At 35.0% G+C, this 18,947-nt stretch overlaps 1 protein-coding gene across 10 annotated transcripts; it reads left to right on the top strand.

Moving 5' to 3' along the window:
• The first annotated feature begins 216 nt into the window (after positions 1 to 216).
• Positions 217 to 18,716, top strand: LOC18426634 (peroxisomal fatty acid beta-oxidation multifunctional protein AIM1). Of its 10 annotated transcripts, none has more exons than XM_088866641.1 (19): positions 217 to 445; positions 5,388 to 5,466; positions 5,736 to 5,798; positions 5,931 to 5,987; positions 6,169 to 6,236; positions 6,337 to 6,418; positions 6,598 to 6,653; positions 7,260 to 7,562; positions 7,793 to 7,879; positions 8,998 to 9,172; positions 10,171 to 10,292; positions 11,354 to 11,517; positions 13,881 to 14,135; positions 14,903 to 15,024; positions 15,164 to 15,285; positions 15,712 to 15,860; positions 16,832 to 16,970; positions 17,499 to 17,675; positions 18,474 to 18,716. In XM_088866641.1, the coding sequence occupies exons 3-18, from the start codon at positions 5,777 to 5,779 to the stop codon at positions 17,592 to 17,594; spliced, it is 2,019 nt and encodes a 672-aa protein (XP_088722767.1). In that variant the 5' UTR covers positions 217 to 445; positions 5,388 to 5,466; positions 5,736 to 5,776; the 3' UTR covers positions 17,595 to 17,675; positions 18,474 to 18,716. The 10 variants fall into 10 exon arrangements, with proteins under 10 accessions (XP_088722767.1, XP_088722769.1, XP_020518255.1 ...); XM_088866643.1 differs by having other exon boundaries at positions 17,550 to 17,685; XM_020662596.2 differs by having other exon boundaries at positions 17,550 to 17,675.
• The last annotated feature ends 231 nt before the right edge of the window (positions 18,717 to 18,947 follow it).

Below are 18,947 nucleotides of genomic sequence, written 5' to 3' on the forward strand. Positions count from 1 at the left end.
TTTTGACAATATCCAAGATGTTAGAATCCATGATTTACAATCCATGTACCGAAACAGGCCCTTATAGTATACAGTTATCCATTACAAACATAAACCTTTCCATATTTCTCCACGTTAAAAACGAAATTTTTCATTAACAACGAAATCATTCGTACTAATCAGAAAAAAAAACCTAGAAATTTCGCCTTTAATATCACATTCTCTCTCGATAAAACCCAATTATTCACATTTTGTATTCTCAGTGGGATCACTGGTTCTTTGCGTCCCCTTTCCGTGAAAGCCCGGAAAAAGGGTGTGTAGGATTTGAAAACCCTAGAATTTGCAGAGAATCAAGTTAGAGGTGCTGTATCGTTGGTAGCCATGAGTCTTTTGATGGATGTCGGCGCTGATGGAGTTGCAGTGATGACGATCTCCAATCCACCTGTTAATTCATTGGCTACTACAAGTGAGCTGAATTCCTTCTTATGAAGTGAATAATTTTTTGCTATTCTCTGTAATTTTGTTAATGGATTCTATAACAGTAATGAACATTCGAAACTGAATTGTGTTAGCTAAGAAAACCTAAATTTTGTATGAGACCATTAGAGATTAAGTCGATCTGTTTTTTAAATTTTGGAAATAACTCAATTGAATCATGTCCTGCTTTATTTTTGCCTGGAAACAGTTGGAACAATTTTTGGCATCTGGATTCACACTGCTGTCCTTTTTGAACTTTGGCCATGAAGGACTATACCTATTTATGAAAACTGGTCTTAGACAATGTTATCTAGTTGTTGATCCTTGTGAAAAGTTATTGGGAATTCTTCAACGTTATTCTGCATTATTTGTACTTAATCACATACATTATGTTTTCCATGGCACTTAAAATGTTAATTCTAGGAGTTATTTAGGAGTTTCTGTATTTTTTAGGTGAATGTAGCTGTCAGCTAGTGGGGCTGCCAAAAAGCTCTTGTCAGCCCATGGGCTAATAGAACAGTATAAGCTAATGGCCCAGATTGAATATGGGTCGATCCAATGATCACAGTTGTATTTCGTAATTGAATTTTTTTTTTTCTACAAATCCAAATCATTTCACATTTGTATCGTCTACTGGAATCTAATAAAAATATCAAAAAAAATACTTCGCATAAAATAAATTGATTAAAATACCCTTGATAGGTCAATTTATTTTATGCGAATTATTTTTTTAATATTTTTATTAGGTGCGCCTTGATGAGAAGAGTTGACGCTCCAAATTTCATGTTATTTGGATTTATATAAAATATTAAATTATATTATCGAAATATAGTCCTGACTATCAGATCGGCCCAGATTGAATCTTGGCCATTGGGCTTATATTATTTCATCAGCTGGTGAGCTGACCTTAGCATTTTCCCATATATATATATATATATATATATATATATATATCAAAGAGCCTACCTAAAAAATTTCATTAGAAGAGATTGTTTTGATGCCCAAATATCCTCAAATTAATCATCTTAACATCAAGATGCATGGACATGAGAAAAAAATGGATTTCAAGTTTTGAAAATAGTACATTTGTAACGCATTTTTGGACCGTCAATTTTCAAGATTTTCAAATTTTCATAGATATGTTGATCTACACTATTTTTGAAGCTTTAAACTTTATAAATAAAGATGAAAATATATTTTAAGACCGTCACAAAGATTTCCAGTATTGAAATCACATTTTTCGACACTATTTGAAGGTAGGTTCTAATTTGATTATTTAGAGCCTAGGCTCTATACAAACGGCACCCTATAATATATATATATATATATATATATATATATATATATATATATATATATATATATATATATATATAATAAAACGATTTTCAAAAGCCGTGTTAGGGCTATTTATCTGACTTCAGTTTTTAAATATGCACTTTTTAAATTCCAATGAACGATCATAAAAAATAAAAAATTGAAAACATGCTCTCAAATGTATTTTATTTAACCCAATCAATATAGGTTGTCCATTTTAGTGAGATGCTGAGATCTAAGTCTTAAAAGGATTTTTTTTCTTCCAAACTTTTTAGATAGTTTTCTTGTCATTAGACCATTTATCTTTTGTACAAAGTGGTCACAACTAATCTTTACCTTTAGATGTGAAATTGGGTGGTCACATTTATTCCATTGACCAAGCACAAAGTTCAAAAGAAATTTTCTCGAACTTTGTGATACACTCAAGCTACAAAATTTCATATCGGATGGTTATAAGCAATTGTGACTTCCTTGTACAATAGGTAAATGGTTTCATTGTATACAATCCCATATATATATATATAGGAAAAGTTTATATAGAGCCTAGGCTCTAAACAATCAAATTGGAGCCGACCTTAAAATTTTCATTAGAAGAGGTTGTTTTGATGCCCAAATATCATCAAATTGATGATCTCGACATCAAGATGCATGGATATGAGAAAAAAAAGGATTTCAAGTTTTGGCAATAGTGCATCTTGTAACGCATTTTTGGACCGTCAATTTTCAAGATTATCAAGTTTTCATAGATCTGCTTGATCTACACTATTTTTGAAGTTTTAAATTTTATAACTAAATATGAAAATATAATTTAAGGCTATCACAAAACTTTCTAGTATTGAAACCATTTTTCTCGACACTATTTGAAGGTGGGCTTTAATTTGATTGTTTAGAGCCTTGGCTCTATACAACCTCACCCTATATATATATGGGTGTGGTTTCTATAAGGCTGCAACCTTAAACAATCCAATTAAGGCGCACCTTAAAATTTTATCATAAAATGTAATTTTGTTATAAAAAATTCTTAATATTATCTTAAAATATATTTTCGTACCTAATTAAAAAATTTTAAATTCCAAAAATGGTTAAAATCAAGTAGATCTATACATATATGAAAATCTTGAAAATGGACGGTCTAGATAATGTGTTGCAAGATGCACTATTTCCGGGACTCAAAACTATTTTTTTTTCTTGATATACATACATCTCGATGTCGAGATGATCGATTAGAGGGTTTTTTCAACATTAAAACAACATTTCCGATAGATTTTTTAGGTGCATCTGTGATTCTACATTTTAAGGTTGCAACTTTATAGAAAAATTTCCCTATATATATATATGTGGAAAAACCTAAAAAACGCCTATAGCAAGTCCGTGGCGGTTTATTGAACGAACTTGCAATGGACGGCGCGATGTTCGTTGCGCCTCGTGATTGTTTGACCGCCACAGACCTAACATGTTCCTGGCAGCCACGAACATGCTAGGTCCGTGGCGGTCAAAAAATGCATGGCGTCCTATTTTTTCAGACGGCGATGGGCCTATGGGCAAAATCACTGTATGATTTCGCGTATAGGCGTTGCGTAGATGCTTCCTATATATATATATATATATATATATATATATATATATATATATATATATATATATATATATATATATATATATATATATATATATATATATATATATATGGAAAAAGCTAGCCCACTAGCTCATATGAACATATGAGCCCATATATATATATATATATATATGGAAAAAGCTAGCCCACTAGCTCATATGAACATATGAGCCCAACGGCCCAGATTGAATCTGGGCCAATCTGACAGTCACAACCTCATTTCGTGTTTGAATTTTAATTTTTTTCTAGAAATCCAAATCACTTGAAATTTTAGATGTGTGTTCTTCTCATCAAGGCACACCTAATAAAAATATAAAAGAAATTATTTGCGAAAAAAATAATAACCAAAATACCTTGAAGCATTTTGGGGGTATTTTGGTAAATTTATTTCATGTAAAATATTTTTTTGATATTTTTCGAAGATTCAACCATTTTTGATGAACACACTCCTAAAATTTCAAGTGATTTTGTAAAAAAAAAATTGAAATTCAAACACTACCGGACATCCGTGTTCATCAGATCGGCTCAGATTCAATCTGGGCCGTTGGGCTCATATGTTCATATGAGCTAGTAGGCTAATCCCCGCGCATTTTCCTATATCTATATATATATATATATATATATATGGGAAAAGTTTTAATAAGGTTGCAACCTTAAAATGTAGAATCACAGATGCACCTCAAAATCTATCGGAAATGTTGTTTTAATGTTGAAAAAACCCTCTAATCGATCATCTCGACATCAAGATGTATGAATATGAAAAAAAAAGTTTTTGAGTCCCGGAAATTGTGCATCTTGCAACACATTATCTAGACCGTTCATTTTCAAGATTTTCATATATTTATAGATCTACTTGATTTTAACCATTTTTGGATTTTAAAATTTTCTAATTAGGTATGAAAATAGATTTTAAGATAATACTAAGAATTTTTTACAACAAAATTATATGTTATGATAAAATTTTAAGGTGTGCCTTAATTGCATTGTTTAAGGTTGCAACCTTATAGAAACCGCACCCTATATATATACATATATGGCTAATACTATACAAGTTCCCCACTGCCCATGTTTTTGATTTTAGGTCTCCTTTATTAGGGCCATTTTTTTGCACAGACATCCTTTGGACCCCAGCAAATGTCCCCATGAAAAAATTTGACAAACATGAAAAAATGGTTTTAGGAAGAGAGTGACTATTTTTCATTGTCAGCCATTTGTTTTGGTACATGTTAGATATACCATTACATTGGTTCGAAATCACCTTATTTCTTCTTTTTGAAATTGATCCTCTAATGTTCTTAGGATCATCCCCAAAAAGTGGCCCTCAAATGATACACTTAACCCCAAAAAAAGGGGTTGTAGCAAACTTCTACAATGACTTTATTAGAGGAGCTGTTTTTTAGTCCTTTGGATGTTTAATGGCTTTGTTGCTGCTTTTCATCGCTTTGAACTCCTTTTGTCCTTTATAGGAAAAGGGGGGAAGCAATTAATTGGTTTCTTGGCTTGCACTACCGATACTTTGGGCAAGCGCTTGTGGTTTTTCTCGGAGAGTCTTTACTTACGAAGTCAACTCCTGAAGTTACATCTAGCCTATAGCTAACCGAAGTGTTTCCCATATGTATGTGGGAGCACGCTACAGGAGCATGCTGGATGCTTACTTCCTCGGGCAAAAGTGCTACTTGAATGTATTTTTTCAATATGGAGTTTGGGATCTCCCAAGAAGTACCAGATGACTATTTTCAAGAAAAAAAGAAGGATTTTGAGTTCTTAAACACATTTAGTTTTGACAGTCCATACTCGAGGAACTGATTGGAGAAAATGCTCCCACAGGAGTGTGACTTCATATTTAATTTGCTTTAGAAGGCTGCATTCTTTGCTCAGGATTTATCTTATGCTTATATTTTCTGATTGTTTAGACACTGAATTATGGTAATCTCTCCAGTGCATGATTTATTAATGTTATTTGGATGCATCTGACCACTGTAAATCTTAATTGCAGTAATTGCTGGATTGAAGGAGAAATATGATGAGGCAATTCGAAGAGATGATGTCAAGGCCATTGTCCTTGTTGGTATGATGTATGAGTTACTATTTATCATGCTCAAAATGATGGTTCACCCAGGATTTTTACTTGTAGCTGGCATGCTAGAAATACACAAATTTCAATGTTCTAAGAATGCTTTGGTATATTATGTTTTTTGATATTACTCTGCATATAAAAAACATGGTGTTTTTTTTTCTTTTTTCTTTTTCTAGTGGTATGGGATTTGAACTGTTACAATGTGTGACTGCTTATAAGTAAAGGAACTAAAATGATAAATAATGTATTTTTCCTCTTCTTTTGAAGGTGAGGGTGGTAAGTTTTGTGGTGGATTCGACATAAATGTAATGCAACGGGTCCAAAAGACTGGTGAGATATCGCTAGTCTGAGTGCTTGACTGATTGATCAGGAAAAAGAATTGAGTTCTTGTATGATTTTTTTTACTGTTACATGTTTTTGGACCTAAGGATGCATGTGAGTCACGATTTTTATGTCTTACAGGAGAAAGATCAACTCCACCTGGCATCTCTGTTGTACTTCTCAATGACACTATTGAAGGTTTATCTCTGATTCTCCCTTTGCATGTTAGTTGACTCTGTAATCATTTTATTTATTTGTATTTGTCATACACTGAGTTTGATGGTTATTGGATAAGTGTGTTTTTCTCTTTGGATAGTCAACTTTATTCAGATTCCATGCTTTTTGCTAGTAGTTTGTTTATGCCTAATATTCTCTTCAGCTGCTAGAAAGCCCTCCGTAGCAGCTATTCAAGGTCTTGCACTTGGCGGTGGCCTGGAGTTAGCAATGGTTTGTCTCTTATTCCTTTTTTTTTCTGCTTGTTTTCTGTTTTGTCTTAGTTTGATGGTTCTGTGTATAACATCATCCACTGTGTAATTATTATTTGCAGGCATGCAATGCAAGGATATCCACTCCAAAAGCTCAACTTGGCCTTCCAGAACTGACACTTGGAATAATTCCTGGGTTGGGAGGTAACCATCATGTTCCTTTCTTTTACTTTTTGAAGTTCATTAATCATCAAATATTCATTTGTTTCCTGGTTTTATGGTATTTGGTTGGCGCTTTATTTACGATTAATTTAATGTTGGCTGTCTTAAATGTCGTCAAATTCATTGCTGGTTTCATTAAAAAACTCATGAATTCTTAAAAGGTACACAACGCCTTCCAAGACTCGTAGGATTGTCAAAGGCTATCGAAATGATGCTGGTGAGTCTTCCATATCCATCTTTACATTGAAACGATTCAGTACTCCATTACATTCAGTATTTTTAATTGATTTCGAATTCCTTGACCTATATACCTTTGGATATGATAATTACTAAAGGGCAAACAATCTCATGTAGGTATCGTGGGGATATTCAGTTCTTTAACACATCTATGGCCTTGTCTGGAAATTCATGTGTAGTTTTTTGTGGATGTTGTTTGGCTTTATACTTCTTAAAATGGATGATTGTTAATGGTTTCTGATCATGTTGTTTGGTCCTGACTATTAGTCCATATAATTAAGCAAACCCAATTTATCCCTTTGCGAGACATCAAATCTAGGTTGATGATAATGAAATTTATCTTGATGGAGAGCTGATATGAGTACATTATGTTTGATAAGCTATGCGTGGCATTATGTAGCAACTTTGTGATGTTTTTAATTTGAAAGTATGAATTTCAGACCATTTTTGTGCCATCAACCAGGCTTCATTGAACTTCTGGTGTCAAACATTCATGTTATGTTATTTTTTACTCTTGGGTATCGATGCATTTTTTTCACATGCTATGCTTTTAAGGTGTTGAATGGTATCTCTTATTTCCTTTCAGTTATCCAAATCGATAACATCTGATGAGGGCAAGAAGCTTGGGTTGATTGATGAAATTGTACCTGCTGATGAGTTGTTGAGAATATCAAGAAAGTGGGCTTTGGATATCTCTGAGAGGCGCAAGCCTTGGCTAATCTCCCTTCATCGGACTGATAAACTTGGCTCTCTTTCTGAAGCTCGTGAGACATTGAAAATCGCTAGGCAGCAAGCAGCAAGAATTGCTCCAAATATGCCACAACACCAAGTTTGTCTTGACGTGATTGAAGAAGGAATTGTATCAGGAGGATATGCAGGCGTCGTAAAAGTACGTGAGGTTTCAATGTTCTCCAAATAATAGAGTTTTTCTGCTGGATCTGTCTTTTAGGCGATGGTTTTCGGTTGATAAGAATGGCTTATCTATAAACAATCAATTTGGTTTCCATGTCCTTCATGATATTGCACACTGTTTTTCGTTGTTTCCATGTGGTCATGCTTATTAAGATAGAATTGTTTGTGTTTATGAAGCATGATATCTAAACAAGGCTTTTGCCTCAGGAAGCAGAACTTTCCAAAGAGTTAGTTGTATCTGATATCGCAAGAGGTCTTATGCATGCATTCTTTGCTCAACGGGCAACTTCAAAGGTACATCTCTAACTTACTATGATTGTCTTATGGTGCTATGTCTGGATTGATTATAATATTTGTCACTTCTATCCTATGTTAAAATTTCATGGGTGATGCATTCTCCTTCTTCTGTACGTAAGGATTCAATACTGGTTCCTGCAGTACGTCTTGGTAGTACTCTGGGCTTTCTTTGCTAGGTTTCTGAATCTGGCTTATATGATTGAAACGAGAAGCTGTCCATTATAGAACTATTGCTTCTCAACTTTCTTAGCATCCAAGAAAAATCAACATGGGGAACCCTATTCAACTGTTGCTGGTCCTTGGTTGTTTTTGCTAGTATTATTAAAATTGATATTAAACTTTAATAAAGTAATGGGAAGACACTGTGGTCGTTTCTCCTGGGTTACAGGTGATAAACCTCCACAATCGGCCTCAAGTCTGTTTTCTTTTGATAGCTTAGCTGGGTTTAAACCTCCCCAATACTCTTGCCAAGACACTAACCTGAATTCTCAGGTATAAGCAGCCATTCACATTAATTATAATAAAATAAGTATCTGCGTACTCAGTCATGTTTATTTGTGGCTCCTCCCTTCCCGTCACCTTCAGAAGACCATATATTTGCTGTATTTCCAGTTTCCCCAACTTCTCAAATCCTGAGAAGTAAAGAGCCCAAAAAGATTCCCGTCTTTTCTAATTTTGAAATTCGAACCCAGCTCAATAGTACACCAGTAGATGAGGAATTCAGTCTTCTAGTACGCAAAAGTAGAGACCTATGTTCCTGAGATGCCTACAGGTCTCCAATCAACCTGTCTGGTGGGTTCTAACCTCAAAAAGTGGGACACAGGAATCTAACTCCTAATCGGCTCCATTGGAAAGGACTATGTTCTTCATCCTCTAGAAAAGAAGAAAATAATAATAACACACATTTGATAACTTCTTTGTTGTCGCATGCCCCGTCAAAATTCTGCACTTTTGGAAATCAAACTTGAAGGAAATTTTATAATCAATAGTTTGAGAAGTTCAAAGAATATGGTAAAAATATCTGGCTTGTGATACATGTTATATATTGCTTGAAGGAAGTGCTTCTCTACTACCTTACTTTTTCTCAAAATATCCTAAACTTATGGATTGTGCAGATACCCGGTGTAACTGATATTGGACTAAGACCCAGGCCAATCAAGAAAGTTGCAGTTATTGGTGGGGGTTTGATGGGGTCTGGCATTGCTACGGCTCTTATCCTAAGCAATACTCGTGTCATTCTCAAGGAAGTCAATTCTAACTATCTACAACAAGGAATTGACAGAATTTCTGGTAAAACCATTCAATTGATGTTAGCTGCGTTTCTGTTTTCTCATAATCCTAAGTGTTGAATGGCTGGTTTCATACAAAATAGATAGGGGCTTGCCTCGTGTTTCATGGGAGACACTTCCATAAATGCTATTTATTATGCTCATGCTTGTATATTATGAAAATTACTTCACGAAATGCTAATCTATTGGAAAATCATATATGTTCTATATTTCAATGTTTCATGAAACAACAAGGAGTAATGTGCCTTTCAACTTTTTTTTTTGGGTGGAAACAAAGCATTTGGGGGGATCACTTTTTACGGAATGATGAAATATGCATATGCAGAAGAATTCTCTGACGATATTCTTGATAGATTCGGCAGCGATTCAGTAGTGTACAGGTTGGCCATTGTGAAGAACAATGGACCTAATTTAAGTGAATAGATGAATTAATTTTGTTTAGGGCACCAATTTACAAAACCAACTCTCCCAATAAGACTGCGGTGTTCATTACATGCCTGGTTTCTAATAGGGAATCTTAATGCTTCCAGTTCTTCTTTGGGAAGAATGGAGAATCCAAAAATCCTTGAGAGGTCAACACTTGCACCAATTCATTGGCAATTGTTTTTATTCGTCGCTTAAATCTCATGGTTGGAGTTCCCGTTTCTTTTTCGATTTAATGTGTCCTCTCATCATCTCTTTGGTTGATGTCGATTTTTCATCTTTTTCTTATGTTCTATTGTGATGAACTTAGATTTCGTAATGAATAAGTTCTATTAGGGTCCTAAATGTATAAAAATATATCCTATCATTCTGGGCACTCGAGTCAGGTCTTGTTTCAAAAACTTTGATGTTTTTCATTGTCTTTACTTATGGTTGTAATGAAAGTACAAAATTTTTTTGCATGCATTTATTTGGAATTGGTTGCTCTTCTTGTTGGGGTTGGCTTGGTATCACCTCATTAAGCATCATTTTTTTTGCATCTTTTATGGGAGACTGATTTCTGTGCCCTTATATCAGCAAATCTAAAGGGTCTAGTTGAAAAAGGAACTATGTCAAAAGATAAGTTCGACAAGTCCATGTCTCTTGTCAAAGGTGTCCTGGATTACTCAGAGTTTAGTACAGTGGATATGGTCATCGAGGTAAGATTTGGAACAGGTTTGCAGTTTTTATAAGGTATCTGTTTGGGGTTTAGATCTTTATCTATGCATGTACCTGATCTGGAATGTATTCACTGCCCTGGCTTGGTTCAAACTTAGGTATTCTAGTATATAATAGGCACTCTTTGTGATGCTCAAAATTGTTCACTTTGTGGATAAGAGACCAAAAGTGCCAATATTGCATTGTGTATTTTTCCAGCTAATGTGAAAGGAACAAACATGGGTGTCTAACACGGGCACAATTGTCAGAAACGATAACTTCAAATATAGCCTTCAGAAACAAAACGTTTGTATTATGTTTGAATTATAAAATTTTCATATATTGGACAAGTCCTTGAGATCTAAAAATTAGGACTAGATATACAAATATTTTACATTAAAATTTAGAGATATTTTTAATTGTTCCTTCTTAAAAAGAGGTGTACATATAGTGATGTGCCTGGTGAAATATCCACCCCACCTTTTGTGTGGAACTAGTAAGACAAGTGGAGTAAGTTTCAAGGAGGGGGAAGAACAACTTGTCTTTTGTTATAAGTCAACTCCTTTTAAAAGTACATGGCCTCATGTAAACCTTATTATGTGTGATAAGTAAATAATAAAATACTGTTTAATATGCAGAAGTAAAGAGCATGTTATTTTTCTATTTTATTTGGTATTTCACCTCCTGTAGAGCATGTATCTAAAAAACATGCACGATACATTTCCATACATTTCATTTATGTGTGTCAAAATGTGTCCAAGTACACTGCATTTTGTGAAGGGTGAAGCTTGGAATTATTTTGTTGAGTTACATAGGTTTCTGGACATCTAGGGACAATTTTTTGCGTACGAAAAAATAACCAATATACAATGGTCGAACATGGTTGTACATGATGTGAGATACCTTGCATCCTAAGCTATTTTTCCTTGATTGATCCCTTTAAGTTGCTTGAAGTGTTCAACTTATTTAAATGATTGCTATCAGAATTTCCTATTGTTAGACAATGCTTGGACTTTATGAATATCAGTGTGACTTTTGTGTTTTTCCTGATGCAACTCTCTAGGCTGTTGTTGAAAACGTTTCTTTGAAGCAGTCACTATTTAATACGTTTGAGAAGGAGTGTCCTCCTCATTGTATTTTGGCAACAAACACATCTACTATTGATCTCAATTTGGTTGGAGCAAGGACAAATTCCCACAGTCGCATAGTCGGGGCACACTTCTTCAGGTTTGTGATTCTTTTTCTTGTTAGTTTATGTACTACTCCTTTGACACTAGCTGCATGTATCAAGCATGTGACTAAGTATGTCTCACCATTCTTCAGAGAGCCATTGTGGTGCTTAACTTCAAACAGGCAGACTCTTGTTTTACCAGAGAAAAGATTTTTTAACCTGTCATAATAAGGGGGAAAAAATTAAAAAGAAAATAATGAGTTTGTGAAAATAGAATTTTAGGATGATATTCAACATAATGATTTAGCTTTTTTTCTTTTTTTCTTTTTTTCTTTTTTTCTTTTATTTGTAGATTTGGTATTTCCAATCTTGTGTATTTTAGCAATGAAAAGTGTATATGCATTGATCAAGAAAAACTAGAAAATAATATATATGTCCTAATGTCCATTTTTCTGAAAAATTTCTTGGCATGCTAACAATTTTTCAACACCCTTTGATTTTTTTGCATTATATCTTAGATGACACTGGTGCTTCTCAAAATTCTCTAAGGGATAGCCATGCCACCTACTTCCCACCATGGGGAAAACATGCAGAATATCCTTACATATTGCATATTACTTAAAGTCTTAAAAAAGTGCTTTTCTTTCGTTTTATACAGATTCACAGATTATCTTACTCCTCCATTATTTCTTGGAGTCTATCATTGCTCCCATTGTTCCAATTACTCAACCGTAGTTCAACAATGAATGGTAGTGTCGAGAAATAGCATAGCACAATGAGGATCTCATAAACTGTAATTGTTGTATACCTTTACCTCAGGGTGCGTACATATGTCAATAGGTTTCATCGGTGGAGTTGAAAACCGGAGGTTCTTGAGAGTATTAAATGTTTGGTATTAACGTTTTTGTACCTTGAATGATGCATAAGGGATTCTTGTGATCCAGCTTGCTTGAAGGATGGGCATTTGAGATAAGTCGGTCCCTTGGGAAAGATTTGAAGTGGGAGCATGGATGTTCCTTTGAACACAATAGCAGTAATTTTCAAATAGCTATTTGCCTAGGGACCATAATATCTGGATATTCGTATCTAACCTACTTAGCCGACCCCAATTAGCTGAGAAAAGGCTTTGATGATGAATTTTATATAACCTGCTTCTGTCGACATGATGTGACACCGATACTAATACCCAATACGCCAGGATACTCCTATATATATATTCATCTAAATATGTAAATACAATGAGAATAAAACATAATATTCATTATGATGTGTTTGTACATATATGTATATGTGAGAAGTACATATGCATGCTCACATGTATATATTAACATATCACATACATGTGGCATTTTATAAACTGTAACATATAATTCTTTACATATAAATCTTTTTGTCAGATATCCTTATGTATCCTGAATTTTATGAAATTCTGAATCTTAAGTGCTCCTGCCTGTGTACATTTCCTTATCCAAATCTAGACATCCTAACTTACCCAAAAAAAAAAATCTACTCATTCTAGGGAAAGAGGCTGAGGTCGTGGTGTTTTATAAGTTGTAACATATAAATCTTTCTATCATATATCCTCATGTATCCTGAATTTTATGAAATTCATCATCATCATCATCATCATTTTAGCCTTTTCCCAATTAATTGAGGTCAGCTACATGAATCCTGGTTCTATTCCTGATGGGTTTTGGCAAAATTTTACGTTGGCTGCCTACCTAACACAACCATGCCCATTTACCCGGGCATGAGATGGGTTAAGGGAAAGTTTAAGGTCATCAACCCTCTTAGACCAAAGTTTAAGGTCATCATCCTGAACTTTATGAAATTCTGAATCGTAAATGCTCTTGTCTGTGTACATTTCCTTATCCAAATCCACACATTCTAGGGAAAGGGGCTGAGGTCGTGGTGGTAGCACCCCACACCCTAGTCACTACATTGTGGTTTCCATTTCCACCACTAAAACCACCCTACTAATACCTTAAAAAAGTGAACTCTTAATCTACTTGACAAAACGGGTAGGGGCCTGTCTTCCCCACTGAATTACCCAAAAACAAAAAAACACATCTACACATTCTAGCCTGGGGATCACCCCACAAGCACTATCTAGAGCAAAGATGTTACTTTGGAAGGCTGCAACTCTGAGGTACTTTTAAATCCTTGACACATGCAGTAGCTGCCTCCTTTCAATTGTAGCTGTTTATTTTTACTTTTTAGATTTGACCAATCAAAAAAAAAAAAAACTCTTTTGATTGGATATGTATCTTGAAAAAAATCCTGGTAAAGGTTATCTTGGTCCAATTACTATTTGAATTGATTATACGAATGGTGGGTCCTTTTATTAGCATACATTTATTTGCTTTTGTCTGTGTGCTCTCTACTGAATTGTTTTGTTGTGGTGCACTTTCATGAACAGCCCTGCACATGTGATGCCCCTGCTAGAAATTGTTCGGTCAGAGAAGACTTCCTCACAAGTGATTCTCGATCTGATGACTGTTGGAAAGGCCATAAAAAAAGTCCCTGTTGTAGTAGGAAACTGTACGGGATTTGCTGTTAATCGAACCTTCTTCCCTTATGGTCAAAGCGCAAATTTGTTGGTGCACCTAGGCGTCGATTTGTTCAGAGTTGACAGAGTAATCAGCAGTTTTGGAATGCCGATGGGACCTTTCCAGTAATTATTCTCTCCATGATGAGAGAGAGAGAGAGAGAGAGAGAGAGAGAGAGAGAGAGAGATTCTCATTTCGAATTGGTTTTTGCTGGGGCTGGAATGAGAGAGATTCACATTCCAAAATGGCTGGGGTTGAAATGAGAGATTCATATTTCACATGTTCTTTGCTGGAACCAAATTTTGGATTTTGGACCATAATCAATCCCACACAATTTCTGAACCAATTACACTTATTTGAGAACCAGGAAACGTGACCGTGATTCAGAATTTCGATAAAATGGGAGTACCATTTATAGAAGAAATATCTTGAAAGAAGGCAAAAAATACTGCATAAACCATTGGACTATGGAAAACTATTGTTGGGTCATGCTGAGCCATTTAACATATGGAGGGTATTGGAACGTGTGATCCACCATAAGAGATCATTAACCCAATGGTTTTCAAAGGATTGTGATAAATCTAATGGTTTTCCTATGGTCTATCGTATTATACTGTAGTTTCACTTGAATTTATAATTCTAAGATATTCATTATATGGGCTCTGGTTTCCATGAGGGTTGACTGTGATTAAGTTTAACTTACGAACCAAAAGAAAGGAAAATTGGTGTTGGGGGAAGGGGTTTGTTTTTGGAGAGGGGGGGGATGGTGGGGATGATGATTCTGATTTTTCAGCCAAAAATTAGCCCCAGGTTTAAAGAAATGAATTTTCTGTTGCTGTCTATGATGAAAATTGGGCTTGAATATTTATACCCCCCTTGACCACCTTCACAGGCTCCAAGATTTGGGTGGATATTATGTTGCGGTAGCAACATCAAAAGAGATTGCTTCAGCCTTTGAAGGTCGCACTTTCATCTTTCCATTAGTTCAAATCATGATGGAAAAGGGGCGATCAGGTACTCAGTCATTTCGTTGCCAACTTGAAGTTTTAAGTGCCTTTCTGGTGCTATTTCATGTCTTTCTCTAGCTTAGTTATAATGCTTTAACTGTCCAAGTATGTAGGATTTCCATCAATAGATGTACTTTTGGTTGCAGGGAAGAAGAATGGGAAGGGATACTATCTGTATGAGAAGGGGAGTAAACCAAAAGTTGATCCCAATGTGCTACCCATCATTGAGGAGTCCAGGAAGCGAGTGAACATATTGCCTGGAGGAAAGGTCTCTCTCTCTCTCTCTCTGTCTCCATGCACTCATTTATATGTATGTGTTGTGGGCGTCTCAGTGTCCCATTACATTCATACATACATGCGTCTATGAATATGTTTAAACCATTGATTTACTAATTAACAGGATGGATGTGTGTGTAGTTTCATACTACGTGAATCTTTTGTTGAAATTAGCATTTTCTCTTAGTTCACGCGCTTATGATAAATTATAGAAGATAACCCTCAATTTAGCAAGTGTGGCATTTGAGGGGCAAATGTTTAACTTCTCCCTCGTAAGTTCTTCTCAGCCTTCTTCTAAGCCTCTTACTTCTCTACTTCTGGGAAACTCTCTCTCTCTCTCTCTCTCTCTCTCTCTCTCTCTCCTACACATCTTTCTTCTTGATACTCAAGTTTGTTGATGCAACTTCATGTTGTGCAGCCAATAACGGTGAGTGACTGTGAAATATTGGAGATGATCCTTTTTCCAGTTGTAAACGAGGCTTGCCGGGTTCTGAGTGAAGGAATTGTTCTTAGAGCATCTGACCTCGACATTTCATCCATTCTTGGAATGGGTTTCCCCAAGTACAGGTAAGCATTGTTCTCCATGTTTCCTGCAAGTACTTTTTGCCCCTTCGCCTTTTCTTTAAGGTGAATTACCACAAGAAATTCATTGAGGAAATTTGGTAAGATAAACCTATGGGATTAACTATTTAGCTTTTTACTTATATGTTTTTAATTAATTTCATAATTCCCATCAAAATACACATGATTTTAATTTTGAACAGTAAGAAAATGGTAAAATGTTAAACAGTTGAAATGTGAGGTGTATTTTGATAAATTTCCTAATTCGTTTTCCCATAATCATCATCATATTATTATCATCAAAATCAGTGACAGTATTATTAATTTATTTTGATAATCAATGGCTGCATTATTATTGTTTTTCTATCATAAGTATTCGAAAATGTGGCTCGGCATCGGAACTCGGACCTGGGAGGTCAGAGTGAACGGATGAGTCTGAGTCGACTCACCCAAGTCAGTGCCAAGCTGTCCAAAGAGGGAAAAGCTTTAAAAAAAAAAGAAGGGGAGAAATCTTGAAAATTCAGTAAAAATAGGAGCGAAGAAAGCAAAAATAAAAATGATAACATAAAAAGATTAAAAAATAGAAAACTCATTAAAGATCATTTTCTCATAAAAATCATTATAAATCATAAGAACATGAAAAGTATGCACCTAATTAGTTATCAATCAATTATAGTTGATTTAGTCAAATATTAAATCAATTACAGTTAGGGGTGTTCTGGGCTTGGCAGCCTGCCAAATTGAGTGGCTAGGGTGAGTTTGAGGCAAGTCACCCGTGTGGGCTATCACTGTTTATCACCAGGGACTGCATTTTTTGGGAAAGCATGGTTGTTTCCATTACTAGCATATTTGTGTGTAATTTTTTGGGGCTGTTGAATTCCTTTTGTTATTCTCAATATTGTTTATTATATATTGGAACTCTAAATTTAAGTGGGAGCTTACCATATTCATTTGTTTTAATGTTGTTCATGTGTTAGGGGAGGGATTGTGTTTTGGGCAGATTTAGTTGGACCTGCACACATATATTCCAGTCTCAAGAAGTGGGCTGAGGTATATGGTGGCTTTTATGAACCATGCTTATTTTTGGAGGAAAGGGCTAAGAAAGGCATTCCTTTGGTGAGCACTCCCACTATTGGTTTTGTTTCAACTGTCAATAATCAGTTCGATCCTTTCTCTCTCTGAGCAACCTGCAGAAAGCACTCATCTCATCATGCATGTCATGCTGTCTCTCTCTCACACACACATGCACACAAAAAACTAAAGAAAGTAGAAAGTGTTCATCTGATCGTTCATGGCATGCTCATGGCATGCTCTCTCTCTGTGAGTCAGAAAACTAGAGAAAGTAGATAGCTCCCATCATGGACGTGATGCTCTCTCTCTCATCTCATCATGCATGTCATGCTCTCTCTCTCTCTCACACACACAAACATACACACAACAAACTAAAAAAAGTAGAAAGTGCTCATCTGATCGTTCATGGCATGCTCTCTCTCTCTCTCTGAGTCAGCAAACTAGAGAAAGTAGATAGCACCCATCATGCTCGTCATGCTCTCTCTCTCTCAGCAAACTAGAGAAATTAGAAAGCACTCATCGTGCATGTCATGCTCTCTTTCTCTCTCTCATGTACTTGCATGTTACTTGTAGAGTGATCCGGTTTCTCTCTGTCTCTCTCATGTACTTGCATGGTACTTGCAGAGTGATCCGGTTGCGTCAAGTGGTGATGCAATGTCACGCCTCTGACTCACTGCTTGTTTGTGAATCCACTCGTAAATGTGGCGATGCGGTTACTTCATTTACTATTTTCAACAGGTGGCTGGACAGGTGGCTTTTGGTAGCTTCTGTCGTGTTTCTGGACTCCCTTTTACTCGTGCTATTTCTATCGTATTAAGATACATTTTACAATTGTCGAGTCTTTCTTACCAATCCTGTGGTATTAATGGAGTCCAATTTGAGGGAATAACTATAGTAACTCTTTTATGATGAAAGATATTCCAAGTTTCATCATAAGAATGAGCCAATATAATTTCAAAAATATTTTTAAGTCCTCCAGCTCTTTCTTCTTAGACATTTTTCTTTTCATAAAATAATCCTTTTGAGTTTGGAAATGGTAACACTCCTTGTTTTCAAATATGAATTGTGAAAATGTAATGATTGCATATAATTGTTTTTGATTAATTTTTGGAATAGCACTGAAACAACAAATAAAAATAGGCATTGGTAGAATTTTTAGGAAACACAGCAGGGATTCATTTTTTATCTTCAAATTTTAGATAAAAGCTTGTCACAAATCTTGCTATCATTAACAATTTTTCCACTTCTTCATCCTGAAGATGTATTCTTGGAAGACTTTTTTTCCAGCAAATTCTTTTTTCTTTATAATAAGTGAAATCTTGGAAATAGTTCTAGATTTCTGTGAGATATTCTTTTTGAGATTTTCTGCTAATTTCTTTTGATATTTTGTAAGGCATAAAGACAAAGAACAACGGATCTGATTTACTTCTGGAATATGGAATAATACTCAACAAAATTATTCTATAATATGGTTTAACCAGTTTTTCTTTTACTGTAGAACATATTGCAAAGAATTGGCTACTAACTAGAGAATTGTCTATGATGCAGGAAAACTCCATGGATTCTCAAGGGTTATCGCGACAACAGAAGATAAATTATTTGAAAAGCTTGGCTAATGATTCTCTTAAGTCAGAGCATTGTGAGTTAATTGAAAAATTAATTATAGTTATTCAGAAATGTTCTCAAAGGGATCTCTGTGAGAATACCGAAAAAATAATTAACAAATTATCCAAGTATAAGGATATCTCTTTACTTGGAAAAATAAATAGATTTATTGAGGAATTAGCTAAAGTTATTCTCTCAGACGAATTCCAAAAAAGCCACGGCTATGTCATGCTAACAAGAATATTTTCTGTACAAGATTCTTTAGATCATCTTGTAGATTCACTAGGGTGACCACTAGGAGAGAAGATAAAGAAGCCGAAGGAAAAAAAATGAAGAAGAGCTAATACAAGCTGCTTCAAAAAATAGAGAAAAGGGGGAAACCTCCAGAAAAATACAAGAATTGCCTTATGAAATATT

This window comes from Amborella trichopoda, chromosome 5, assembly GCF_054954075.1.
Source record: "Amborella trichopoda isolate Santa Cruz 75 chromosome 5, AtrichopodaSantaCruz75HAP2 v2.0, whole genome shotgun sequence".
In the NCBI taxonomy this organism is placed as follows: Eukaryota; Viridiplantae; Streptophyta; class Magnoliopsida; order Amborellales; family Amborellaceae; genus Amborella; species Amborella trichopoda.